Here is a 27,822-nt window from a genome sequence, read left to right as displayed (position 1 = left end):
AAATTAAAAAATGCTTTGTAACAAAGGCATTTTTATTAAGTTAAACATTAGACGGGAAATGTGACCCAGTTGCCCATCTCCACGACAAGAGAACATAACATTATGCTCGCATCAAAATACGGTATAAATTACATTTGAGCCAAAGCCTCTCTTTGTAGACTGATTTAGCAGAACGAGCAAAACAACGGTGAGATCTGTTATTATTACTGAAATGTACGTGAAGTACCATGCTCCAGACGGACACAGATGACAAGTCTTTATAGTCCTTTCATTCGCTCTTTTGTCTTTAAGAAAAAACAGGACATCCAGCAATAGGAAAACGCATCACCGTGACAAAAAACAGGATTCAAAATGAAGATGATAATTAAAAAAAACAAACAAAAAAAAAAATAGAGTTCCAATGATTTTACTTTGTACAGACAGGGCGGATGCAGATCTTCTCAGTACTGAGTGTATTCCTTGGACGAGAGCTTAGCAATGATGCGCTCCAACTGTCTCTTCGCCTCGCACTGAGGGAAGTTGCTCATCTCGTAGTACTGCGGGGCAATCTTCACCAGCCTAAGAAAGGAAGCGAGTAAACATTAGTCACAAAAATTGTCTTTGGTGTTTACTTGTGGGAGAAAGCCGTTCTTTCATATTCACGCGGTGACTAGCGGTGCAGGCGCGACAAATTTGGTACGTAATTGGACGAGGTCGCAGAGGGGGAGGCGGAAACGAGGGGCGGGGGGATCGTCGGAGCTTCGCCCACGGCGTGCGACGCTCACAGGCTCGCACACTGGTGAGGCTGGCGACTCCTTTTTATTAGATCTTTGGAATAATTGCTTTTATTTTCTCTGGATGTTTCTCTCAGAGGTCGGTTCAACTTGAGTTAAAGCTTAAAAAAACGCAGGATGAAGCGTAAGGCAAAGCAAAACAAAGCTGAACGAAACCGTATAAACTGTGTCAACGCGTTTTTGTGCGAAAAACTCACCACTCTGGCTTGACGTCCGTGCACGTGCGGATGTAGTTCTTGGTGGTGAGCACGAACTCGTTGTAGAGCACCCACTCGGGCTTGTGGTCCAGCACCGTGGAGGGGTGCAGCTGCACGACTTGGTTGTCCTTCACCGTCAGGTAATGGCCTGTTCGCTCCAGGTGAGCGATCTGTCGGCGGCGCGGAGAAGAGACGGAGGACGGGAACGAAGGCAGAGAGGAGTGCAGAGGAGGACAAAGAAAGTGATAAAGAAAATCCTTTATTAGTGCTTCATTTAATTTGTCTACAATATCTGGAGTAAATTATTAGTGCTCTGATAAAAACGAAGATGACCCTCAAGACACATTTGTAACGGGCTGGTGAGGGATTGGCCCCCACCGTGGTCGAGCTGCGGCGACGGCCCTGATTAACCAAGGCAATCAGTCTCAATAAAGGCCCTTCCAAAAACAAAGACATGATCTGAAACGCTGCGAACGCGCGAACACGGGCTGCAAATTTGTCTCCGAGATAAAGGTTAATGTTGACAAATATTTAAATATTAACACCATAATTCAACTTGTCAGGTTGCTTGTTTCAGGTAGCCCCCGAAAATGGCTCGGTGTGCCACCATTTGTTTCAGTGAGCGAGAAACAAATTGATTTGATTTCGGGTTATGTGTTTAAAACCGCACACCGTGCATTTGTGTGCGTGTGTTTACTTTAAAGGCAGCTCTAAGGCGCATTCTCGGTTACAAGTACAAACACTTATTTATTTATTTATTTTTTAAAAAACGATCAAACTGAACGCGGCGAAACTTCAATGAGCATCAGATTTGCAGTGGAGCTGGATATAAAGACCGCGTTTGATCTGACATGAAAAGATATCAAGGTGGAATGCAACAATGGCTGACAATGACAACAACGAGTTCAGAGACTAAACAGGGGGGCTTAGCATGTCCAAGATGGCACGCTGAAGGAGCTGAGACGCTTAAGAACAAAGAAAACACGCCCAGATGCCACCGACCTGCATGAAGAAGCCCGTGGCCAGCGCTCGGCGGATGTTGACGTAGTAGTCTCTGCTGCTGAACTCGGTGCTCCGCCGCGGCAGGCTGAAACGGTCCATGATCCTGGACAGCTGCTGCCGAACGTTGTCGGCCGACATCAGCGAGCGGTAGTTGACAAAGTTGTCGTAGCTCCACTGGGTGGACTCGTGGTCTGCGTGAGACGAGAGAGGGTTTAGTCGAGTCCCGAGGTAAAGATTCAAACTGCATCTGAGAGCCGGTCGCTCCGAAACACGTTTGGAGGCGAACCTGTGCCTCCTGTGGCCACAATCCAATCGGTCCTCGCCCTTTCAAGGCTAGGACACCTTGAAAGTATGAGGAAACTTTATATTATCACGGGTGCTATTACGAGCAGTGAACCTCCACATCAGGCAGTTATTTCTTCTTTTATTCTTGTAGCTGTAAACTAATAAAACTAACAAATTAAACAGGAATATCGCCAAACAGCACTGTTTATTGGTCTCTGCGATCCGTTGTTTTGACACAGCAGCACAATGATGCGTCCGTTCGTCTGCAGGACGTTGCTGGGATCCCACTTGAGACACGTTTTAAGGTGAGACATTACAGGAGAATAGGGTAAAATTGTTAACTAATAGATATCACCGCGAAACCTCTCAAGTTTTTGTATTATGAGTTTTCTGTTTATTTGGTTTATTAATTTATATTGAAATATGCAAATATGAGGAGTCGTCTACTTAAATATGCACTAATTAGCATACATTTCCATGACAGAAATCTGAATAATGGCTAAAATGAGGTTCAAAATTCTTGTTTCATTTTGTTAGCAGATACAATTTCCAGGTGTTTACAGAGGGGCTTTTGAGTATCTCTTTTTATCACTTCAGAAATCACAAAATACTGTCAATAGTCCAAAAAAAAAAATCTAACTTTGCCATGTTTTTAAGGATAAAATAATATATGAATCAGGCTCTGAATGATATATGAAAGATCCTCTCTGTAAATACCCGCAGAATGTAGTTAAGCAAAAGTAATATTGCGATTATACAACAATTACCAACAAAATAAAGCGTGTAATTAAATATATATTCATGTTGATGCCCTCAAAATTTTCAGTTTTTTTGCGAGTGTGTTTCCCGTTTCCATAGAAATAAATGGGGTCTGACTAATAACTGGAACACAATCAGTCACGTGAGTAGACTCCTATGTGTAATGGAACCTAGTTCACCACTGCAGCAGATAATCCGAACCTTAGTAACGACCCAGCAACAGAAATGATTTTCTAGTCCCAGACGAGTGAACTCTGAGCTGTTGTTCGTGTTTTAATGCGGTTTCGGACTTTACCGAACTAAATCAATAATTCATAAATGAGCAAAAAATGCTTACTTTTATTGCCCAAGTTATAACAAAGATGCTGTGAACAACAAACCGATCTATTTTGTAGCGTATTTTTCAGTCGTTTCAGTTACAGTGTTGCCACAGACTTGGTGGAGCAACATTTTTAGTGATGAGTCAGCCATGCTGTAATGCTGATTTGAGTACAATCAGATTGCTTGGTTGGAACTACTTGTTGTATAATTAGGAATAAATCTGGAACGTTTGGTATCGATAAGTACGACTGAAGTGGAGATGCAGAACAACTCAGTTTGAGACAACGGCCTTTAAAGTTTTACATTGTAAAATCATGTATATTTTGATTAGAAAGCATTAAACCAAAACCAGCTCTACTCAAACCCTTCGAAACATATCATATAATCATATCAACACATATAATATCAAAATATCAGATTAAATTAATAATAACGGATCTTCTCCACCTTCGTCTCCTTTTACCAAAGACAATTTACGGCCGGATGAACTCAGATGAGTCTGACTTTTCTTGCTACTTTGAGCTGTAATTTTCTTCTTAGAGGAGAATTCACAGCATTTTTAAATGATCCTCACGGATGAACACAGGCCGGCAGGTGGCGCTTTTCAACAAATCACGTTGTCAGAAGTTGACACCAACCAATGGGAGTTTGAGTTTAGGTTGGGATCAGCCTTTCTACTTTCACGATTGGTTGCCAATACAAAGGACATGACCATATTTGGACCTGACAGACTTCTGCAGGAGAAAAAAAGCTTCACAACGGTAAATCACATGCCGGGGTAGAGACGAGGCTTAGAACGCTAACTTTTAGCTAATTTAGTAGAACTCACTTTGCTTGAAGGCGTGGTAGACGTTGAGCAGCGTCAGGTGGTCTCCGTCGATGTGGGCGAAGCGCATCTTGGACTCGTCAGCCGCCTTCTTGGCCTCCGTGGGTCGGACGAAGCACTGCGGGACTAGACAAGGTTGGTATAGGCCCCAACACAGCCGCCCATAGGGATAAGTTAAGCAAATCCCACAGAGAGGAACAAGGCCTCAGCTCAAGAGAGGCACAGAGCACTTCACAGGCCGCACTGCATCGCCAAGTGTTTACGGTGGAAAAAGGGAAATGGGTGGGGGCGAGGGGGGAGTTTTGGGCTTCTCCGTCCTCATCTGCTTAAGTGTGGCTTTATAAAAGAAGCGGCAAAACATGAGAAACACCCAGTCCAAACAAACAATCTATTTGATGCAGTGATGCAGAATTCCCCCAGACTCTCGTTCCACCCTCTCCCCTCCTGTGAACTCGCCCTGAATTGCTTAACGTCAAACCCGCTTGATTGTGCCTTTAATGGATAAAAGCTGTGTTTATTGAGCCTCATGGCTGGTTGCTGTGGCGGCACCGTTCTCAGGTGTACTTTTTGCTGCTTACTCTAATGAACTCAGCAAAAACCTGCCATCCTGAAACACCTGCTTTAAGTGCACACCACGTCCAGGCAGCTAGTTAAATCCATTTCCCCCGCTCTCAAAGACCCTCGTGCTGCCTTCAAAGGAGTCAAGATTCATCTCAATGAGCAGCATTCTGCTTTGGCAAGCCCAAAGTGCAATTACTGCTGTAGCATGCTGGTGCTGCTCCAGCTACACCTATACATTTTGTACAGACATGTATTTTTTTCCCCTTCTCCACAAATAACAGCTGACACCACTGACTTTATCCTCCACTCGCCTTGTACTAAAGTTTAGCAGGTACACATTTGACTTATTTTAAATAGACTTGAACATCTGGGGTCTGGCTTATTTATTCAAATATGTCATTGAGGGCTTCCAGTACCTAAAACCCCTAATGGTTTTTTTAGCTCTTAGCATCATTTCCAAAGAAAGGTTTTAGACGGTAAAGAAGCTGCTCCTTTCCGTTAAGCTCGGTTCTGTGGCGCGATCCGTGAGCGCGGGAAAAGGGGGAAATAGCAGCAGCTCGGACCCACGCAGTGGGACCGGCCCCGAGCATTACCTGACAACATGGCGGTGATGGAGAGGATCTCGTTGGAGCAGTTGAATTCACAGCTGGCGATGACCATCTTGGCCAGCTGGGGGTCCAGGGGGAACTCTGCCATCATGGAGCCCAGCTCCGTCAGGTCGCCGTCGTCGTTGAGCGCCGCCAGGTAGTTCAGCAGCTCCAGGGCTCGCATCAGGGTCTCCGGGGCTGGAGACGACGGGACGGAGAGGCGGGGGAGTGGGTTATTATAACGATCCAACTCGTGGGCAAAACACACATAGATGCGGCAGATACGGCCAATTTGCGGAAGTGTAATTCGACTGATTCGTATTAATTTATGTCAGAACTGATTAACACACATTTATATTTCTTGTTATATTTAGAACTGTGATGATCAGTCACGTAATTTAACAACAATTATAATAAGCACTTGAAAAGACAGTGGTCTTTCAAGGTTTTACAGGCCATTTTGAATTCAATATTAAGCTATTCCTTATCCCTTTACTAAAATATTCATGTTAATATGTATTTAAAGAAGCTTAAATTTGTGGGGGGAAACTAAAAAAATATATAAAACTGTCTAATCAACCCATGATTTCAGTCATTTCTTCACCATACACCATTCAGCTTCATTATATAATGTCTCTGAGGAAATAACACGTGGACTAGCCGATCCAGGGGTCAGTCTGTACGACAAAGGTGTCATCTGCATAAAATAAAACGTTACATTTGGCCACTCATTCATTTACAGCTCGTTTGCCTCATCTCCTGTTTGTCTCACTGGTAATGTAATTAAATTGGCACCGAAGCTGAGTCGTCTTCATTTCAACCTGTCAAACGCGAGCACCCCTAAACTCAACATCACACGTTCACATATTCCTCAATAAAAGAACGGACAAATTGAAACTGTTGTTGTTGTTTTTTTTTAGCCGAGGTGTCGTTCAATCCGGCATTTACTGACAGAAATGTTCTTCTTGGCTCGATAACCTGCCACCTGCTCAGACAGAGGATGAGAAAGAGGAGGACGGGGAAAAAAAAAAAAAAAAGCTGAGCTCCATCACCTGCTGCACGCCGAGGTTTAATGGAAGACAAATGCGAGTTAAGGAAAGACACAAACACTCAAACAAAAGGGAAGCTTGCGAGTGGGTTTGGTGGCAGGGAGCATGAGGTGAATCAAAATGAGAAGGCTCCGGCTGTGTGATGGCCGGAGTTACGCTAGACAGCAACTTAGCGGAGAAGTAATCATGGCAGAGCTCATTTTTCATCCTGGGCTCAAGCAATCCTAAACAACTAATGCAATTACAGGGGGAACTTTCTACTTAATGCTTCAACACAAAAGGCTTCCACCGTTTGGTTAAAAGATTTTTCCTCCAGATGCAATTATTGACCTTTGGCTCCCGAGAGCTGAAGCCTAATGACCAGTTGCATGTTAACTGAAAATTAGCTTCAAGCGCCGGCCGCGGTGCTCGCTCACTTTCATTTCTCCCAAGTGCTCGACAAAAAAAAAAAAAAAAAATTCAATTTCAAACAGAAGGGAGACATTTTTTTTTTTTTTTTTATAATTAACAAAATATTGATTTGGGGCATCAAACAGACTTTTTTTTTTTTTTTTTTTTAATTATTTATTTATACACAAAGTGAGCGCTGGCAAACACTGACTGCTTGCCACACCGGGGGCTTGTGTGGAGCCGAAACAAAAAGGTGGAAATCTCATTTTTAAGCACTGCTAGCATAATGAACCAGTGTGGAAATTCAATCTGTGCCCAACGCGACTCATCAGAAAGTAAGTATTGACTGGCTCAACACGCGAGAATCCGATATATTAACCTAGGGCCAAATCAATGAGGCGAAAAGGCTAAAGGTACATTAAACCGCATTGGCCTTGAAAGGTACTTCTTTAGAAATGTCACAAGGAAAATGAATCCCCCCCCACCCAGCCGAGTCCTCGTGTAAATCGCCACTGATTTCTTTGGGCTTTTCCATTTCTTTGTGATGCTCCTATGTTTTGCCGGCGAGGAATGAGGCGCGAAAAGTTGGAAATAAGCCCGATGTTTATGCGTTATTAACGTAAAAGAAAAGTCGCACCATGGACGAGATTTAGTGGACTGAAGTTGACTCCAACTTAAACACAGAGAAACATAATGTGTATTAAGGCCAACCAGAACCAGTTTAATGCCAAAAAAAGGATTAAAAATAGTAATAGTTATGCCCTACCATTATTTCATTGTCTATAGCCTGACTCTCCAGAGACCTGCACATTTTCAGAGGTAGTCCTCTGACACAGCATATCAAAATTGATCCACTGTAAATAGATGTCATAAAACCTGTCTTGGAACACTCTCCGACTGAGAGCAGACTTCATTTGTTGCACCCAACTGGCTCCAGCTTGCGAGCTGCTCCGGAGCTACTTAAGAGAAGCCTTCTGCCGCGGCTGGATCAAATAAATAAAAAGGTAATCCTCCTCTTTTCCTTCACCCCACTCTTCCCAGTTAGACTCCGCCGACAAGGCCGACCCCATTTGTTGACGTATACCCTCTCGTTTTGTGAGAAACGTGGGGGCGGGGGTGGAGGTCAGTCACGTTTCACTGGAGGAATATAAAGGGAAGGCAATAGCCAAGGTGATAGCGCCGCTATTGATGTAACCAATTTCATTCTCAAAATGGCGTTTGCCACAGTGGACGGGGAGAGATGGGTTTAATCTCAGAGGTGAGATGAAAACTATATTATGGTGAGAAAAAAAAAAAAAAAAAAAAAAGGATGGGGGGGAGGAGGGAAGGGGAGGTTAAAGATAGAGAAAGGAGGGGTGGTATCCTCGGGAAGATGCTCTAACACACTCTCCTGGAGAATATCATAATGTTTGGGAATGGATACTGCATGATTCAGGTGTAATACAGAAACAAACAGGCAGAACATAAACGGGCCGATGGGCTGGAATACTAACTCCTCCCACTCTCTCTCTGAACAGCAATGATCCGGCATAACATTATGACCGCCTTCCTAATAATATTGTGCAGGTCTCCTTTGTGCCTCCAAAACAGCTGTGACTCATCAGAGAATGGACATGGGTCTTCTGAGTGTGTCTTGTGGTGTTAGTGGGGGGGGGGCTTTGGGTCCTATGGGTTGAGGGGAGGGGCCTCTGTGGATCACCCCACAGACACTTGACCAGTTTGGTATCTAGTGAATTTGGAGGCCAGGTCAACACCTTGAGCTTCATGTTTTTTGAGTTGTTCCTGAATCATTTCTATGTGTGCGTCCGTGTCATTGCTATGTGGTGGGGGGTGTCTGGTCCGGTCTAGGTGGGTGCTACATGTCTAAGCAACATCCACACGAATCCCAGGTCCAGACGTTTCCCAGCAGAAGACTGAATTGTCGCAAGACGGTCAAAGTTAAACACTTCACGTATCAGCGGTCATAATGCTGTGGCAGATCGGTGTAAAACATGAAACAATCTGCTCACAAAAACCGCCACCCTGTAGTTCATGTCTGTCGGGGGCACGTGTCCTCAAATCTCCAAACATTCACTTTGTATTATTTGATCTGCGCCAAGATCCCTTCTGTGCTTTGTCATTTTTTTTTATTTTTTTTCCCAAATCCCCCAAGAGACACAGTCAACACAGATTTGATATCATACATCAGAACAACCACACTCCCAACTAAACGCCGCGAGATTTCAAAGCAGTTTGGAACTGCATTTATCCCGATACTGATTAAACTGATCAAAACCAGTACCGTTATTAATCTCCACATCGTCTGATATTTACATTAGAATTCATGCCGTCGCAGTCGCGGCTGCTGCACCGACACCTGTGGCCTCAACAGTAGCTGAGCACCGTGTCCGACGAATTCCCATTTTCCTGTTTCTAATAAATAATAAATGCAGTTCCAGGTACTTTCAAGGGTTACTGGCGGCGCTGTCAAAGATGATGGGTCAAGTGAACGATTCACCACTTCACTGGAAAAATGATAGCAACGCGCGCACAAGTACGTCAAATGCCTCACAATAAAAGTGACATTTCTGAGGGCAGTTTGCCTCTTGTGTAGAAACGGTTGACCCCAACTGCTGCACAGAGAAGCAGCTGCAACGTGATTACTTTAAACGGCCGCATGGAGGTGGGGGGGGGGGGGGGGCGGTCAGCGCTGCCGTCTCGCAACGTGAAGGTTGTGCTGTTTTCTCTGAGCATTCCCGCTTCCTGCCACAGTCCAAAGACAAATACCGCTGGCGATTCTAAATTAGATGGTTTTAACGTAGGTGTGCATGACAGTGTGTTTACCCGACCTGTGCAGGGTGCACCCTGCCTATTAAACCGGGGGCAGCTGGGACGGGCATTCGAGATGTGTCGCGATATCTCTACACTAACCTGGCGGGTCCATGAAGTCAAAGTGCACCAGGTCATCGATGCCCAGTTTCTTCAGCTGCAGCACCACGGAGCCCAGATTAGACCTGAGGATTTCTGGATACGTGTTGTCCTGCGGCACGGAAAAGAAAGCCAGAGGAACAATTCAAAATGGATTAGTCAGAGCGCTCATTATCTACTCATGCATCCCTCATGTGTCAACTTGAACAGAGACCTGGACTCTTGGGCATTTGAAGGTCTATTTAACTTGTTTAAAAAATTCCCTTTGCCACTCAGCGTGATGTGAAAGAATTAGCCTGTTAAAGCAGAGAGCCGGGCTTCCACAGGCCCATTTGTCACGAGGTGGCTGTGCCATTAACAGGGGTTATGGGGAAGGGTGGGGAAGGTGTGGTTTAGCAGCAGGCTCTTGGAATCGTAATTCATCCGAACCGGGGGTTGAGGAGTTCTAAGAGCAAATATTGCATAATAAAAAGGGCTTCCAGCTGGAAGGCTGCTCCGGGGGAATACAAAGTGCTCGTGGCGTCGCAAAGAGCGCGAGATACGAGGATCACGTGTTTACACTTAAAACAGTTCCAATAACGTTTAAAAACCGCCTCGGTTCTTACTTGCATTTCGGTCTTATACGCTTTCTCCGTGTAGAGGCGGAAACATTTTCCGGGGCGTGTTCGTCCAGCTCGACCTGCCCTCTGCTGGGCCGAGGCTTTGCTGATGGCTGTAACCAAAAGGGATTCCACTCGGATACGAGGGTTGTAAACCTGAGAGAAGAAAGAAGCAAATGAATTACGCTTCTTGCTAATAATAAAAATAAAAATTATACCAGAAAAGCTGTAAAATGCTAGTTACAAATACCAACACCCATAATCTACTATGTTTACAAGCAGCTAACAAGAAAACGCACAATAACACATGCACACAATCCACCGTGGCACATACATAATCTCTTTTTGAGCCATGTGTATGACTTGGCTTCAGGCTGGTGAAATGTCAGAGGAATAAATAACAGGCTTTTCCATCTTTGCCGCTGTCAGGTGCGCACTGCTGTGTTTATCTGGGGATTCGCAGGCAACAGACGCAGATGATCGCGGCAGATAGAGAGTGGCGGGAGAAGATGGGGGAGGGGGTGGTGGAGGGGGAGAAAGAGGGAAGCTAACCTTTTGCTTGGCAAATCCCGGATCAATTACAAACACCACGCCATCGATGGTCAGGGACGTCTCGGCGATGTTTGTTGACACGACGACCTGTGGAAATGAGAAGGCATGAGTTAAGAAATAATCCACCCGGCGTCTTTGGAGGCTGACGAGACGGGGGTGAGAAAACAGAATGCGCATCTTTTAGTAAGAACGGACTCTCCATATAAACGATGTGTTGTGCAGTAAAGCTAAAAATTTAAGATATTCTACAATATAGGCAAACTTGAACTCGCATCCCCCAATCTTAGATCTTGTTGAGGGGGAAAAAAAAACAAAAAAAAAACAGGAAAATCAAATGAGTCACATCAGCCTGTGGGTCCATTGCTGTCATCATATACACAAACAAGGGGAAGAGGGAAGAGGCAAGGAGGGCAAGGCAGATTTGCAGCTGCTCTCACGCCAACCGTGACCTCGGTTAGGGTGAGTTCTCCTTATATAAGAGTGGGGAAATGAGTGGACAGAGAAACCCTTCTCATTTACCGAGTCACTTCAGACTGCGGCTGCCCGGTTCAAGGCCCTCTCTAGTGGCAACTGCCCCTCCAGTGTCATATCTTAATACGTGGGTGTTTGGAAAAAACGCCTCTCCACACTTTGAAAATCTTTTTACTTGCTCGACGTGTCGCGAGCCGGGAACAAGCTGCAGGCTGACCCAGGCAGTCATTTGGTGGTAGCCGTCTGCTTTCTCGGTAGTCTCCATGATCAAATGCCGAGCACAAAACCAAACAGTCCTCTGTAGTCTTTGCTGAAACAGGTCCACAGAACCAATTTTGCACACTTGACACACTTCCTTTGTAGCCGTGCCTCTTCAGCTGTCTTCAAGCTGTGAGCCTCAGAGACTTTTAAATCCCCACCTTTTAAGCGAGGATTTCTCTGCAGCCTGAGAATGCCTGACTGTTTAGTTATTAATGCTGGGGAGGGCCTTTTTTTTTCCTCCCTTGACCTCAAGTAATTCACCTGTCGAAAGACACATCCCCCCCTTAGTATTCAGGTCCACAAATGTGGAGGTGGCAATAAAAGGCCGGTATGAGTGTGACACCAATGTCCAGCTGGTTGGGTTTATATGTACTTCTTGGCAACCTAGATAACAAATATGAGTAAAAACGCTCGAAGATATCTAAATAACAGTCGCAGCCTACGTTCACAGAAAGAAATGTGATAATGTGAAACCATTATTGTGCATTCTTCCGTTTCTTCCAGCACTGATGCGAACGTGTTCACAAAACTATATTTATAATAAATCCAAGTTCCAGGTACTTTCAGGGGTTACTGGCAGCGCAGTCGAAGATGATTGCTCAAGTGGAAGACTCATCCCTTCACTGGAAAAATTATGACAACAATCTCAACAACGTCTACCTATTTTTACAGGTGGAAATAAAAATATTACACGCAGCCAAGCAGTGCAGGGACAGATCCAGCCAATGAAACACCATTATATTGGTTGCATGGAGGGGGGATGACTCCAGGACACTGGAACTCACTGTTAAGCCTTTTGAGGTGTCGTGGGCCTAACTTGGCGAAACATCGGTGAAGGGAGGGGCCTCCTTGTTGGTTGCTAGTGGTAGCTGACTGTTCGGTTTTCCAGTTGGGCTGGGTTTCTTAATGTGTTTTGCAAAGGGGAGATGTGTCGGTTGACATGAAGTTGCATGTCCCATCACTTCTTACCTATTGCTGTTGGCTAGGCTAGTTAGCTGGTGTCTTCTTGTTGGTTGCTAGTGGCAGCTGCCTGCTAGCCTACTATTTGGTTTTTCAGTTGGACTGGGTTTCTTAATGTGTTTTACCTCGTGTTTTGCAGAGGGGAGATGTGTCGGTTGATATGAAGTCGCATGTCTCATCACTCTTACCTACTTCTGTTGGCTAGCCTAGTTAGCTGGTGTCTTCTTGTTGGTTGCTAGTTGGTAGCTGCCTGCTAGCCTACTGCTCGGTTTTTCTGTTGGACTGGGTTTCTTAATGAGTTTTGCCTCGTGTTTTGCAGAGGGGAGATGTGTTGGTTGACATGAAGTCGCATGTCCCATCACTTCTCACCTACTGCTGTTGGTTAGGCTATTTAGCTGGTGTCTTCTTGTTCATTCCTAGTGGTAGCTGCCTGCTAGCCTACTATTCGGTTTTTCAGTTAGACTGGGTTTCTAAATGCGTTTTGCCTCGGATCATGGCACAAGGGATTGTAACATCTCATCCTGTGTAATAATGACTGAGATGCAGAGAAACAAACTGAAAAAGACTGGATTTTTTAAGAACACCTCTTCTTACATGGTTTAACACAATGAAATCTCAAGGAAGAACCCCACGACCAGAGACTGCCATGGTTTCTAAAAGCCAATGGGAAGCCCCTGAGTATAAGTCGTCCACGATTGATCAGACTACCGGATAGCATCTCGTGAGGGACCCCTACCTGTCAGCGACCAACATCCCAAGAAAGGCCAGGAATGCTTCAAGTTATAAAAATGGACGAGGAGAGGTCGCCACTGTTGTGCGGGTTGGGACACGGTCGGTGCTCCAGCAGATGCCACACATGACACCCTCTCACATTTCATGATCATATGGGTGGCCTCATTGACTGCATTGATTCTGAAGGATTATCCAGGCTAGGGCCATTACACTGAATGCTGGCTGGCTCCTTCCAGTCTGTTGCTGCACTGGATAATCCTGGCTTCTTCATCAGTAATATCATTAGAGCATCATCTCTGCATGTTATTTCTGGGTTATTACCTGCAGCAGAGCAACTACTATAGCTAACACGGACCATCTTTCACATTCCCTACAGGGAAATACGGCCTTGTTGACAAATAAAGCCTTTCTCAGACTGGGGGGGGGAAGAAGAACGTGCCTAGAGCTGCGTCGACCCCCCCCCACCACGCACATTCAAAGCTCATTGAAATGGATACGTGGCAGAATCACGAATGACATTTGAGGGACTATTCCAAACATGACCATGCTACAAACAATCCTCACACTCATCACAGTGCACTTATTAGAGACGATCTTCAGGACGCTGGAAAGCAAAGTGAGATTATAGTCTTTGTCAGTAATTAGTCAATTCCTGCCTTGGTTTTAAATGATTAAACTGCTCAAAAACGGAAGATCGGCGGCTTTCCGGGAGAAATAGAGCAATGACGAGCAAGTGCTTTATGTTAATTGAGGGGTGCCTAATGCAGTCGTTAGCATGCGTAGTGGCAGATGTGGCGAACCTTAATTCTTTTTCACTACTTCCTCTTCGGCTGGCTTGGATGACATCTCTGCATTTTTCACTTGATGAGTCGCTCAGTCAGTCACTGAGGAGAAGCACATTTGCTTCAAGCACGGCAACTTAAGGTGCCACCTCGACCGATTCAACAAGCACATGACAAATTCAACCATTGGGGGTGGAAGGGACATACTATATCTGTTGGGTTAAACGGTGAAGACCTCCAAATTCACTGTATTTCCTGTATGAACGTAACAGATGGGAATCATGGAGACATTACAGAAAAAAACTAAATATTACTATCACTGCTATTTAAGCAGCTCAGTGAGCTCTGGGACAACTCCTTGTTCTAGCGCAGCGGTCATTTTTCAGGCCAAGGACCCCAAAAAGATGGAAAGAGTAAGTGGGGACCCTCTATACGTACTACATATGGTCTATATTAAACTGGGCCATGAACATACCTAACGAGAATGTGTGTATATGTATAACTGACAGATAAAGAAATTGACAGATTCAAGTTTCTGCTTCAAATATAAGTGAGATATGTTTAGTGAGATGTCCGACCGTGCGGAGCAGCACACAACTTATCTTACCTTGAATGAATGGATGTTGATGGGAGCGAGCTGCACTGTTAGCGTCTCATCTGCTAATACTGCAATGTGCTTCTGGGATTTCACGTGGGGACCAATTGAGGGGAACCTGACAGAGTCAGCGTGTAGTATGCGGCCTAGAGATTGGCTCAGCAGCGTTAGGGATGTGTCCCACTGTGTACAGGACGCTTTAGATTGACAGGCGCTGATAGGACGGCTCACATATGGCTGAATGAGTGAGTGAAGTGCTGAAATATACCATCTTCTGCCTCCATTGATCCCTTACCAAAATATGTTGGATTCATGTTAATGTGTATTTAAACAAATTTAAATTTGTGGGGGAAAATTAAAAAAAAAATAATATATACATACACTACAAGACACCATCAGAAGGCCCATGTCCATTCTCTGATGAGTAACAACTGATTTGGTGGCACAAGGTATCCATTTATCTATCTATCTACACAATATTAGGCAGTTGGTCATAATGTTATGCCTGATCGGTGTGTAGTATATAAACACACTTGCAGCCGAGCAGGTGCCATTGCCAGAGCCGAGTAATATTAAAGCCGATCCCTAAGCAGCCATGGCCCTGTTTCATGTAAACATCCCTTTGAACAGCAAAGGCAAACACTGGGAACGATGTCTGAACTTTTGAAGAAGATCTTATCCAACACTGGGTAATCGAAATACTAAGTGTGTTGAGCCTCTTAAGCCCGTGCAGCACGCATACGGCCCATTCAAACAGAAAGCCTCGAGACATTATAAAATCCAAGGCGGTAAAAGGAGAGGGGGCTCGTGTCAAATGTTTGATCCAAATCACATTGGGATGCCGTCTGGTTAGGGCCTTGCTGGAAATATAAATTTAATGACAGACCTGCATGGTGTCGAATATTACTTATTAAAACAGTGGTTAGACCCCGTTTTATTCAAGGTGCAGGGAACCCCCGTGTTCGTAAAATTCTTAAAGTATCACACGTGCTTAAATTTGACAGCCCATAAATATTTTTGAACCTGCTCCGACTCAATTAAAGAGGCGGTGGCGATGAGTCATTCATCAACACCGTCCCCCCATCAGTTGCTCGGGGTCAGCGTTCGCTCGTTCGCTGGCGCTGATGATATTCTGATAGACCGTCAGACCCGACGGTGCGCCAGTGCAGGTGGTGCCGCTGCTCTAGTGGTGAACCCACCTGAATGGAAAATGTCACGCTTAAGAGACGAACTCTCTCGTGTCCGTATCAATAACGGGAGCATCCGCTCCTCTGAGATTAAGTGGCAGGAGGAGATTGTGCTGTGTACGGCGAGCGGAGTCCCGCTTTTGGTCAGCGCATATAATGCGCACCTTTCACTTGGTCTCACACAGCAGAGGTCTTAGCGGGCCTCCAGCAGGGCCTGTGCAAATGTAGTGGAAAGATAAAAATGACTGAGAATGCAGTACTTTCCTGAGGCTCAGAGGGCGTGAGTAATACCCCAGTTATAATTTAGAGCAGAGAATCGCATGCTGACAAAAGCAGCATATGTTGTGTGAGTCAGTTCTGCGCTAAAGCTGAGAAAGGGAAAAAAGTTTCTGTCCCTACCTTACAGCTCTTTTACTTTACCCATCTTATTTCCCCATCTGGCCTTTCTCCACCAGCCGCACTCGGTTTATACTCACTCATCCCCCCCCCCGCCCCCTGTGTTTTTATACCCACGGCGTAGCCATACCTTCCTTCCGATGGCGCCGTTCGGTTTATTGGGCGGGGGCGGCTCGAAGATCCTCTGCTGCTGCTGCGGGGGCAGCGTGGAGTACAGCGGGATGATCTTGATATCGCCGACGTCCGGCCCCAGATCGTCGACCTCCCTCTTGATCCGCTTGCAGGCCTCGTCAATTTCCTGAGAGAACAGAAGCGCGACAATTAATCCGCGCGGCCGCTTGCGCGTGCGAACGCCGGGAATCAAACAGGTTTTTTGAACAACACCTGGGCAAACAATGGCGGCGGATCTGGGATGATAGGGGACGGCGGCGGCGGCGGAGGCGGGGGTAGGGGAGGAGGAGGCCGGGGGAAACCGTGGTTCCCCGCTACAGTACATTTGTTCTAACTATCGCTCCATCTGACGGAGGAAATTAAACCTGGACTGCAGTCTGCTTTGCCGAGCTCCCTGTGGCTCTGTTGTCAAATGCAGCAATCATGGGAAACATGGACGTGCACACACTTGGAAGGCACAAGCGCGCGCACACACAGACACACACAGAGAGAGCCAGACAGACTCAAACGGGGGGTTCATTATTCCACAGTGCAGTATTGTAGCGGGGAATGTGATATGAGACTGCAGCACTGATGCATAACCAGCGGCAAATCATGGCAGATCAGTTTAGTGAAGCTGAACATTCGAGAGCCGGTGGGCTGGCACACAGACAGACAGACAGACAGACAGACAGACAGACAGACAGACAGACAGACAGACAGACAGAGGCCCCGAGTACCAGCAGGAATAAGAAAGCAACCGAACACATATTAGAGTATAGCATTAAATGTACTAAATATGTCTCTATATATTCCACAAGCCCTTTTGCCCCTTCTACATACAGTTAATTCCAGCATGTAAGTTTAATGTAATTCCATGTATGAACCTAAACAATACATTTCTTTCATTTTTGAGCAAATCCCACCATTAGCGACTATTTTCTTATTTTTTTTTCCCCAAACATCAATAGTTTAATCCTCTCCGTGCTGCATGTATGTGTCACTTTACAGCCTATACTGTTGCACCACCTGCAGGCCCACGGGAGCAATGCATTAATTTTTCAAAGCGTCACAAACTGATGAACCAGCTCTTTGATTCAACTGGTGCCTACCGACGAACTGCGGCGTTACATCATTTTTTTTTTTTTTTGCCCAAACTGGCAAAATAGCACGTCTGTGTCCCGAGAACACCGCGCGCCTGCTTTAATGACGACTAAAACCGACTTAATTGGCGCCGCGGCGAGACGCCGCCGCTCGCCTCGACGCGAGAAAGCACCGGAGTGATGTTTCCTCCTCTTCCTTCTGGACTGCAAGCGCGTTATTAGCCCCGTTTGTCCCCTTGTTCATCGCATTAAGTCAAACCCCGCTGATGGCCATGTGCCTCTTAATCAACATACTGACAAGTGGAAAACGGTAAATCTGAATGGATTGGTAAAATTAGCTTCGGTATTAATAGCCTATCAAGCCGCTGGATGCAGCAGCTGCCATGGAAGGGGAAAAAAAAAAGGACCTCTTTGCCAAAGTGCTGGAAGCAAGCTGGCTGTCTGTCCCCGAGGGACACGAAGACAAAGTGTGCACATGCGCGTGCACGCGCACGCATGAGGGCGTCTGGCCAGCGTCGGGAACCTGTCCACCAGCTCTCCCCGCGACCCCCAGAAGCAACAATCTCCAGCCAAGCTAATAACCGACACATTTAGGCACTCCTCTTGACTAGCAAACAACCCCCCCCCCCCCCTCCTCCTCAACCAATCCTCCTGTTTTGATGTTAGCTGCTGAGGGGGAAGCTTAAATATTAGGACTTATCTTTGCTCGACAGCTGTGATAAGTTCCGACTTTCTTGTTTCGAGTTGGTGCCTCGGTTTCATTTGTTTGCGGGAGCTTCATATCGAAGAGAAAGTCTGGGGAAGGGAGAGACGAACGCGGCCCTGCGCGCTCGCTTTCGTCTGTTATAAATGAGACAGTCGGATGAAATAAAAAAAAAGAAAGGAAAAAAAAAAAAAGAAGAGTCTATGGCTTTGCCACGGATCTGCCTCCCAATCATTAGTCTACATCAAAGTTGCTGGGAGACTGAAGAGGTTAAGAAGCGCTGGAGGGGCACGCTGCCGCACCCTTTGAACAACCATCTCTGTCAGACCCACCACACATTAACTTCTTTAACCCAATTAGGAGGGGGCGATAATGAACTCTCAGTGGGAGTGCTCTCGGTAATGCCTTAGCTTGACACGGCGCGGGGGTTATATAAATCAACAAATTACATCTAACTACAAAAAAAAATAAATAAAAAAAAATAAAAAATCTTGAACACATTGCCTGCAAACATCCCAGACTTTTTCTACTCACTCATGGGAGCGACTATCAATGTTTCTGGTTGTTTGAGTAGCTGGGATACCACTAAATCTAAAATCAATCAACCGGTTCTCAAAGGAGACCACTTCAAACGACGTGTCCCCCCCCAACCCCCCATCCCCCTCCTCCTCCTCCTCCTCTCCCGATGACTTCATCCTGTTTGTAACAAGCCGCATATTGATCCCAGTTTGACAAATGAAAACCGACGTAGGTGTACAACAAGACTCGAGCCTGGTGTTGAGTGACAAATAATTACTGCTTATAAACAAGCCGACACAAAAATTGCGATCGGGAGAGTCGCGGTGGCATGAATTTATTTGAGGCAGATGAAGAACCGGTGCCATTCATCCAAGGTATGATTGCTGAAATGAAGTCAAACGTGGCATTTCAATCTCCGCCATTCATTCTCCCTTACAACCAGAGGTAATCACAAGGTCTCTAAAAGCATTTTGTCAAAGTGCTGAGAGAATAATCAAACCAACACAGCCCCCCGTTAGATCCGACAGGTTTCTCCTGTCCAGCAACCAGGAGATTGAAACATTTGTTGGTGGTTGTGGTTTGTGTGTGTGTGGTTTGTGTGTGTATTCGCCCAGCTGTGACCAAATTCATCACTCTGGGCACAGACCCTGCCCTCCATTACACATCAGTGGACAACATTTGCAGGGAGAGGAGGGGAGAAAAAAAATAATAAATGACTTAATTTCAGAGATTTGTGGGAAGGGTGGAATCTGGGTCACTCCTCTGCCTTCCCCGCCTCCCCCCTCCCCATCGCCGTACAAATGCTTGCCGTTTCCCAGACAGGCAGAGTCAGTGCGTTAACATCTATCAATCCGCAGATTAATAACTTCCTGTGCACAGAGTGCGTGTGGTCATGACACCACACGTGCAGCTTTGTAATTAGATTAATGTGCACACTCTTAGGTTTGGAGATGTGTAGAAGATATGATCCATCATTTTTATGAAGCAGAAATAATAGTCGCGAGATGCAGCTTCACCAATGAAAGGGCTGTTAGTCTGATTAAAGAAAAAAAAACAAAGAAACAAACACAGGATGAAAGAAGATATATCAAATACAAATATGATTCTTTATGGAATAAATGCAAAGCTGCAAACTTTAATTGAAAAATGAAGCCACTGTGGATGTGCAAAAAACTGCAGTTCTTGAAAGACCACATGGGGCTGGTTGAAGAAGGGAGGAGTCAGTCCCTATAGATCTCTATGTTAAAATGACCAACTCTGCAGCAGAGATAAATATGTTTCCAACCTGGTACAAAAAAACAGTAGCAGCTAATTTCATAATTCTTGACAACTGTACATTTAATTTGATTGTCCACCTCTGATCCACTCATGCTCTGTGGAGTCAAGGAATGCCACAAACTGAAGAAGACACAGATAATCGAATAACTGACGTGGACATATCTTCCTCCTCCACACTAGGTGGCGATATGCACCTTTTCAGTGCTTTGATATGGCCCTCTTTCCGGTTGACCTATTACATCATAAAACAAACAACTGGAGTCGTTCATGCATCAGATCGGCATTTCAAACAACACCAAGACGGATAATAGTTCAGCTTTTTAACCTCGTACGTAATGTGTGCGCTACTTCTTGTACATATAAGATGGTGCTATCCCTCAGGTGGCTCTTCTACCAACTCTGTTTAGCTTTGTCTTCTTCAGCAACCGGCTTTTTTGGATGTTTTTGTTTTGGGTCATACACCAGTGCAGCGGTTGTGGAGCATGGGCACAAGCGGTGACCAGTTAAAGTCCAACTAGGGTGTATACATGCCGGAGAAAATTGATTTCCAATCGCAATATCTGGCCGTCTAAATCATATAAGGAGAACACCAATTTTAGTCGGAGTAACATGTTTACATGCACTTAAGTTGTCCGGTTAATGTCCGATTAAGGAAACAATTTATTTTTTTCAGGTGCATGTAAACCGACCGCTTAATGCAATTTATGGGCGACACCACGGGGAGTCGACCCACCTTTAGACCCAGTCATTTAAAAAAAACACAGCAATAAGTCTGTTTGTACACATGTAGTGTTTATAGAACAGCACAGCTGATCCATAAATAATGTCATTACGGGGTCGTACCTCTTGTCCGGTGAGGAAGAGCAACACGTCCCCCTCGTCCACCTCGCACATGTGGATCTGGATCACAGTGCGGATGGCAGCCTCCAGGTAGTCGCGCTCCGGCTCCGGCGTGTAGAATATCTCCACGGGGTGCGTGCGTCCGGGTATAGTTAGGAGCGGGCAGCTGTCGAAGTACACCTGGAATTTACCGGCATCGAGCGTCGCACTCATGACAATGACCTGAAGACGAGAAGGGCACAGGAGAGGAGTTACGCGTTTGCGACCACGTGTTCACGAAAGAGGTAAAGGATATCAAACAGATTAAATGGCTGCAGTGACAATCGAGTGACAGAGTTAACTGGATATTACACCTGTTCATGGTTGAGAATAAGGATGCACAAATTAACAAGGGTGCACCCAAACGCAAGTTAGAGTGCAAAGCCCTTCATGGGAGGGGGTGATGCTCTGAATTTAAGGTGAGCGTGCTGGCACAGACCCAAGATGGCGTCCATAATGTAGGACTTGGCATTCCACTCCGAGTCAGTGACCTACACAGAGCTATGACAGTCCTTGTTCCTGATGTTGGGTACACAATGTTCTCTCCAGAGCCATTAGATAGAGTGCATTAGGATTCTGATGGGAAACGCGTCTCCCATTTTCAATCTCGAACGTTTTCAGGGGCCAGCGTCTCCGCATTTCGCTTTACGCTCTGCGAGACATCATAATTGCTCTTAATCAAGGCAAATTAAACTTTCAAATTTGGTAGGCGATAGGGATGAAGGAGATAGAGGGTGTGGGTGGATGATCATTCCCAATAACCTAGACCTCATTTAACAGTCTGCGAACAACGATCTAACCTTTGATTCCACACTGACAAACAACTAGTCATTACCCATCTGCTTTATGAGAATTATGTCTGGCACACTCTAGCCTATAAAACGTCTGCCTGCTCCAGCCACGCCGACACGTCGCTGTTCTCCACCTGGTTGGCTGGATTAAAGCAGGGGTGGAGAAGAGATGTAAATTTCGGAGTCAATCTACAACATTTCTCTTTTCTCAACAAACACGGAGCGGTCGGGAAAAAAAATTACAAAAGAACAGAGAGGGACATAAATCCTGCCGGCCACCGCATTTAGCCCTCGGCTGTTTAATAGAAAGCACGGAACGCATTTCGCATTTATGGCAACGTCAGTGCTGCAGATGAATCCCTCTAACATTCAGAAACTTCAGAATGACTTTATTGATCCCAGGGGGAAATCACTAGTGAAAAGGACTGCAGTATCCAGTCCTGACATGAAGGATATTTCTAAGAGCTGTTTGTACCTTCAGGTCAGACCTCTGGCGGACCACCTCCTTAAGGACTCCCATGAGTATGTCTGTAGCCAATGTGCGTTCGTGGGCCTCGTCCAGAATGATGACGCCATAGCGCTCCAGCAGGGGGTCGTTCATGGCCTCCCGCAGCAGCATCCCATCTGTCATGTACCTGGGTGACCAGGAGAGACGCAGCAGCCAAAAACTGTGAGAACGGTGACTCCAAGAAAAGGCTTTATCAACATCTACGCAGCAAGTAAATCAACCGCACAAAGGCGTCTTTTCCCCTTTTTAAACAGCAGAACTCGATAAACACAATATACTACAGCTGCAACGGATAATTATTTTTTTAGTCCATTAAATTTTTGGTTAACTTATCACTAAATAATAGATTTAGCTGCAGTGGCTTGTGTTTCTGATGCTGCCGTCTGATTTGTTTGAGGTCAGGATGTTTTCTCTTAGGATGCTCGTGCATAGCGGTTATAGCAGTAGCAGATCATCGCGTTTTTAAAAAGTTTAAGAGTTTCCTGCTTGGCAGAGGGAGCTGAAATACACTTCAGATCAATCTGAGTTTACTAGGGATGTCCCGATACTGATCTTTTAATATTTAGGAGTGCTGGTCCAAGTCTCCATCCGATCTTAAATAAACGAAATTTCCTCACCTAGTGATTCATAAAGGCTTTTTTTTTTTTTTTCCCAAACACAGGGTCGTGTGAAGAGAGTAGCTTAAACCTCGACTCCTGAAAACCCATGTTCTCTATGGCGTCTTAATGAAACTCTGTTTTAAACATAGCGGTCAGTGTGACGGTGCAGCCTTTGCCTGACGTATTCTGTTCATTTTTATTTTTTTTTGGTCACGAATCAAGTTGTAACACCACTTTGCAAAATATGCAAATTGCACAATTTACTAACTTTTTCTTTTCGACAGCTTTGACACAAGCCAAGAAGATGTTTTTACCTCAACTACATAAATTCAATCCGATGATTTTACAAACGCCTGGATCGCTCCTGATTCTAATCGGGACATCCCGAGCCTCTATATAACCGCTTAGATTGACGCGCCATCGCACCCCCCGGGATATTACGTGTTGCTTAACGAGAGGCCCATTCCTTAACCGAATGAACAACGTGTCATAAATCGTGAGGACCTCGTAATGTTCAAGGGGGATCCGCTTTTACTAAACGTCCAGGAATAAAGCCGTATGCTTTTATAAAGTAAGAAAGTAGAATTTTTGACTGAAAACTCGTCTCTCTTACTTGAGCACAGTCTTGGCAGAGCTGCAGTCCTCAAACCTGATGGAGTAGCCCACCTCTTGGCCCAGCATGACATCCATCTCGTCAGCGACCCTCTGGGCGACGCTCATGGCCGCCACCCTCCTGGGCTGGGTGCAGGCCACCGCTCTCCGCTGCCCCGGCACTGACCGAACCATGTCCACACACCACTGAGGGATCTGAAAAGCGGCACGCGAGTCACGTTTAGCCAAACTCACAGAAATCAGATGCAAATGTTCTACAATTGGAGTTTAGTCAGTGCAGTTTGGTAAAACCATTGTTGAAGATGTGCTCTTGCAGTAGCAGCTCGCTAGGAAGAAAAAAAAATGAATGTTGAGTCTGTCTTTCACTCTATTAAGCTTATGGTTTGGATGACTGACCTTTAGAGGTGATTCAAATCTTACTAGTCTTTGAAATGTCAGCCAATCAGAATTAGAAAAATGCCAAGGACAGATATGGAAGAGATAAACACTTCACGGACAATATTAAACCTGTTATTAACACTTACAGTACCTGACTGCAATAACAGCGAGGCACTGGGTGGAACGCTCTGTGGGACTCTGTGAATAATTGCATTTAGACTGGGATTTCAAGTGTCATCTATACGCGACGACGCGTTCACCTTCTTTTATGTTAGGGCAAAGTGAATACAGTTCTTCCACGACAACCGGAGGAAAAAGCTAAATCAAAACGATAAAACTGTTGTTTTTTTTTATGCCGACAAACGTTCTAAAGACCCCGATGATTAAACTTCTGATAATTAATCAGTATTTTCTGTTTGCACCAACCATAATTTTAGAAAACAACCTTAATTATCATCTCTTGATTGTCTTTCTTTAAAGACACGCGGGAAACAACCTCCAGCTTGGGGTACTGTGTGTTTGTTTTTAATGAGCTTGAACAGTGAAAGTGAATAAAACAAATTTTTTTGCCTCATCCAGATCGACATCGCTGACAAAACGATTCCACTTCATTTAAGTCGGCAGATATTCACCTCAGATGAAGGCCATAGCTAGACCAGTGATTTAATCTAATCAAATCTAATTTCAATCGCACATTCAAAAAGCAGAAAACCGAGCTCTTGCAGGAAACGCAAAATAAACTCCAGAAACATAATGTTCCATTTCATTTTTAATTATTTAACTACACTGATTTAAAAGCCCTAATTCTAAGTTTATGACATTAATGAGTTTAGTCAGGAAATAAGGTTTATTTTGCAACTGATCACTACTGCGGTGCACAAAGATGCCGAATACTCTGCCTTTCTACCTGCGTGGTCTTTCCAGAGCCCGTCTCTCCCACCAGCACAAAAGACTGGTTCCGCCTCAGGATGTCGGTGAACCTCTCCTTGTACTCCCAGACCGGCAGCTGCAGCCGCTTCTTGAGGATCTCATAGTAGCGAGGCGTGTGGGGCAGGCTGGTGAAAGGGTTGAGCTGCTGCTGCTGCTGCTGCTGCTGCTGCTGCATGGGCGGCTGTTTAAGGAAGCCCAAGCCGCCTGCAGCTGGGACGCCGGGCATCCCGGACGAAGGCCTCACATCTCGGTCCCTGTCGCGGTCTCGGCCTCTGTCTCTCGAACGTTCATCGCGGTCTCTGTCGCGCCTGTTAGGAAGAAAATGCGACAACATTAGATAAAGGACGGCCTACACAAACACACGCGCGCGCGCGCACACTGTCAAGCTCCCAACAAAGCCAAGGTATACACCTTCAAGTGGATGCTGGCGCAAAACTGCTGCAAATGCACAACATGAAACAAACAGCGCCCAAATGTTAGGCCATGTCAAGATGTTTCTTTTTTTTGAAAGTACATGAAAAGGTTACTGCACATTCTTTGTCGTGGTGGTAAAAAGCACAGCCTAATCAAGTGGAGCATGCAAAGGTCATGAATAAAGTAATTGTCCACAGCGTGTTTTTTTTTTTTTCCCCTATTGTAGAAAGATATATTCTCAGGATTCAGAACAGAATGTGAATTATAGCCTCACATTAGCTGCAAAATGTCATGCATAAAACTTGGCGCGTTAACGGAGCCCTGTTAAGCTGGCTACACTACACACAGGCCAAATGTAAAAGATGGGTCTGGTATATTGCACTTGAGCTAAATCACAAATGTTTCACTTTGAAATGAATCAAATTTAAATACAAGTCTACTGCCTGTTTCCTGTGCTACTACCTGCAATGCAACATCCTGCACCAAACCCCTTCATCACTGTCATACAGGTCAGGTTATGTGGAAACACTGCGACAATTTATCTGTACGATCACTTGTGAGGGTGATGTTTGTTGCGCTGTTAAAACTGGACTGAACTGAACAATTTAACTTTTTGAGTGTGTTTGTGATGTTTAGCCGAGCCCACTGACTAAAACGGGGTGGTCAAAATAACAGAAACATGCGCCTGTGCAACGCATATGCAATTCAGTATTACCATAAACATAATTGGATTAGCAGTTCTCTCAGTTATTTAAAACTAATTCTGAATAGTCCAACATTCATAAAGCTGAGATTTAGTGCTGGACTGTTACGTTAGAGTGTATTTTTTTTTTTTTGACTAGTATGGCTTGTTAAGTGGCAAGTTAGTGTATTAATTACAACATCTCAAGACACATAATTTTACTTTTTTTTTTTATTGCTTTCGCTTGAAATATTTTTTTTATTTTTCATTATTCATGCTTTTATTTTGCTTATTTTTTGTTTTTATTAGGCTTATTATTATTATTATTCATGCTTTAATTTTGTTCGATTTATTAGTCATTTTATACATATTTTTATTTCTATTTATTTATTTTGGTCAGTAGAACAAAACAATACATTACAGATATATACAAATATTGTGCTTATCCTTCTTATAATAGTAAAGTTTTGTCAACTACCATTCATATAAAAGAAAGATTGAGGAAAACATCACACAATATATTCAAAAGGTCCCAAAGCAGTTCATGTACAACCCTTGCATTGGATGTTTTCTTTGTTTCTTTTGAACATGCAAATCCCTCTTAGCTGAATTTCTAACAAATCCGTTTCTGTTTAACACTTGTGTGTGCGGGAATTGTGTCATATAAACACAGTTTATTATCCTAAACTTATTAATACAGTTTTTTTTTTTGTCAGATTCCTGCTGTGTAAGAGCTGGAAAATGATGCCAGGCATGACTAGTGGAGTGCAGATCATCATCTGCTTTGGCCTGACAGCTTCCTTGGATGTGAGCATCTCTCGTGTTCATGCCCTTGACTGCGGGGAAGTTACATCCTGCACACCAGCATTTGAGCATGATGCTTTTAAAACGGTACTTGTCCGTTTTGTGTAATCATAACCACTGTAGTAGTGCACTGCTTCGTCTCCATCACTTAAGGTCAAAGCGATGACAAATGCAAAGCAGTCACCCTGAGTCTGTTTTCTCAGTGGCACTGCACAATAGAGTCGCTGCTGTGTCTCGTCTCGACCCAAAAGCCTCATGTGAATGTACCGCTATCCTGAAATGATCCCTAGCTAAGGACAGTGACACCTTAATTACGTCAAGCTACAAACATTAGCCAGGCTAAGCAGGTGTCCCGTGAGTAGCATGGCCATCCCGTACTTGCCCCGTGGCATAGCAGACAATAATTACTCACAATTAAACGCTGAGTTTGTGTCATAACATCGTTCTTAGTTATGATCTTTATGCTAAAAAAGCCGGAGCTTAGCCTAGCACCGGCTAGCATGTAGCATTAGCCACGTGCATATAGCATACCAGGCCAGAGGACTGTTTACAAAGTGCTTGGATGGAGAACCCAGTTAGCATCATTAAACGCCAACAACTGGCATCTTTTTATCGTATCATTATCAACGCACTCCCGTCACCGCCTCTGATAATTGATCAGCTAAACGCGTGTTAGCATCAGAACAACAACAAACAGCCTGCAGCGGCTCAGAGCAGCTCATAAATCAGGCTGGCGGTACATACCCATCAGAGGACCTCTTTCTCCCTGGCGAATAATCGTCACCCAAATCTAAACGATGCCGCTTGGACATCCTGTCACAGGTATCCGTCCAAACAGGGACTAATTAATTACCCCATGCATGCAGATTCTCCCCTAATAAAAAAAAAAAAAAAAAAAAAAACATTTAAACGCCGGCAAAATGGCGACCGGAAGCTCTTACCTCATCGTTATTGTTATTGTTATTACTATCCTTGACAAAAAAAAAGGGACTCGAAAGCGGCAAATTTAGCTGGAGAGGAGGTGACCGCGCTGCAAGGGGAAAGCGTCCACAGGAGTTAGTGAGTCCTGCGCATGATGCTGGTCCACCGAGAAGTCCCTCCAGAGCAGCAGCAGCGGGCGCGGATTCAATGCGGAGGATGTCGGTCTGTCGGATACGGGAGGTCTGCTGCTGCTGCTGCGCCTCAAAGCCCCAGCAGAGTCGGGATGATGAGGAGCCCGCCAAACGCGCGCGCACGCACGCACGCACGCACGCACGCACGCATACACAGGCTTCTTCTAC

General features: G+C 45.0%; 1 protein-coding gene across 2 annotated transcripts; it reads right to left on the bottom strand.

Annotated features, from left to right (window-relative positions):
• Positions 1-14: 14 nt before the first annotated feature.
• Positions 15-27,753, bottom strand: dhx15 (DEAH (Asp-Glu-Ala-His) box helicase 15). 2 transcript variants are annotated; one of them, XM_047608338.1, is made up of 14 exons: positions 27,484-27,753; positions 24,620-24,950; positions 23,336-23,529; positions 22,091-22,250; positions 20,789-21,007; positions 16,323-16,490; positions 10,809-10,895; positions 10,263-10,412; positions 9,661-9,769; positions 5,318-5,509; positions 4,167-4,289; positions 1,973-2,163; positions 971-1,140; positions 15-558 (listed from the first exon to the last, which is right to left on the bottom strand). In XM_047608338.1, exons 1-14 carry the CDS (start codon positions 27,486-27,488, stop codon positions 441-443), a joined length of 2,217 nt encoding a protein of 738 aa, XP_047464294.1. In that variant the 5' UTR covers positions 27,489-27,753; the 3' UTR covers positions 15-440. The 2 variants fall into 2 exon arrangements, with proteins under 2 accessions (XP_047464294.1, XP_047464287.1); XM_047608331.1 differs by lacking the exon at positions 27,484-27,753 and adding an exon at positions 27,287-27,444.
• Between the last annotated feature and the right edge of the window lie 69 nt (positions 27,754-27,822).

Source organism: Mugil cephalus, chromosome 1 (genome assembly GCF_022458985.1).
Source record: "Mugil cephalus isolate CIBA_MC_2020 chromosome 1, CIBA_Mcephalus_1.1, whole genome shotgun sequence".
NCBI lineage: Eukaryota > Metazoa > Chordata > Actinopteri > Mugiliformes > Mugilidae > Mugil > Mugil cephalus.
The sequence above is the reverse complement of the archived record's forward strand: the minus strand, read 5'-3'. Positions and strand labels throughout refer to the sequence as shown.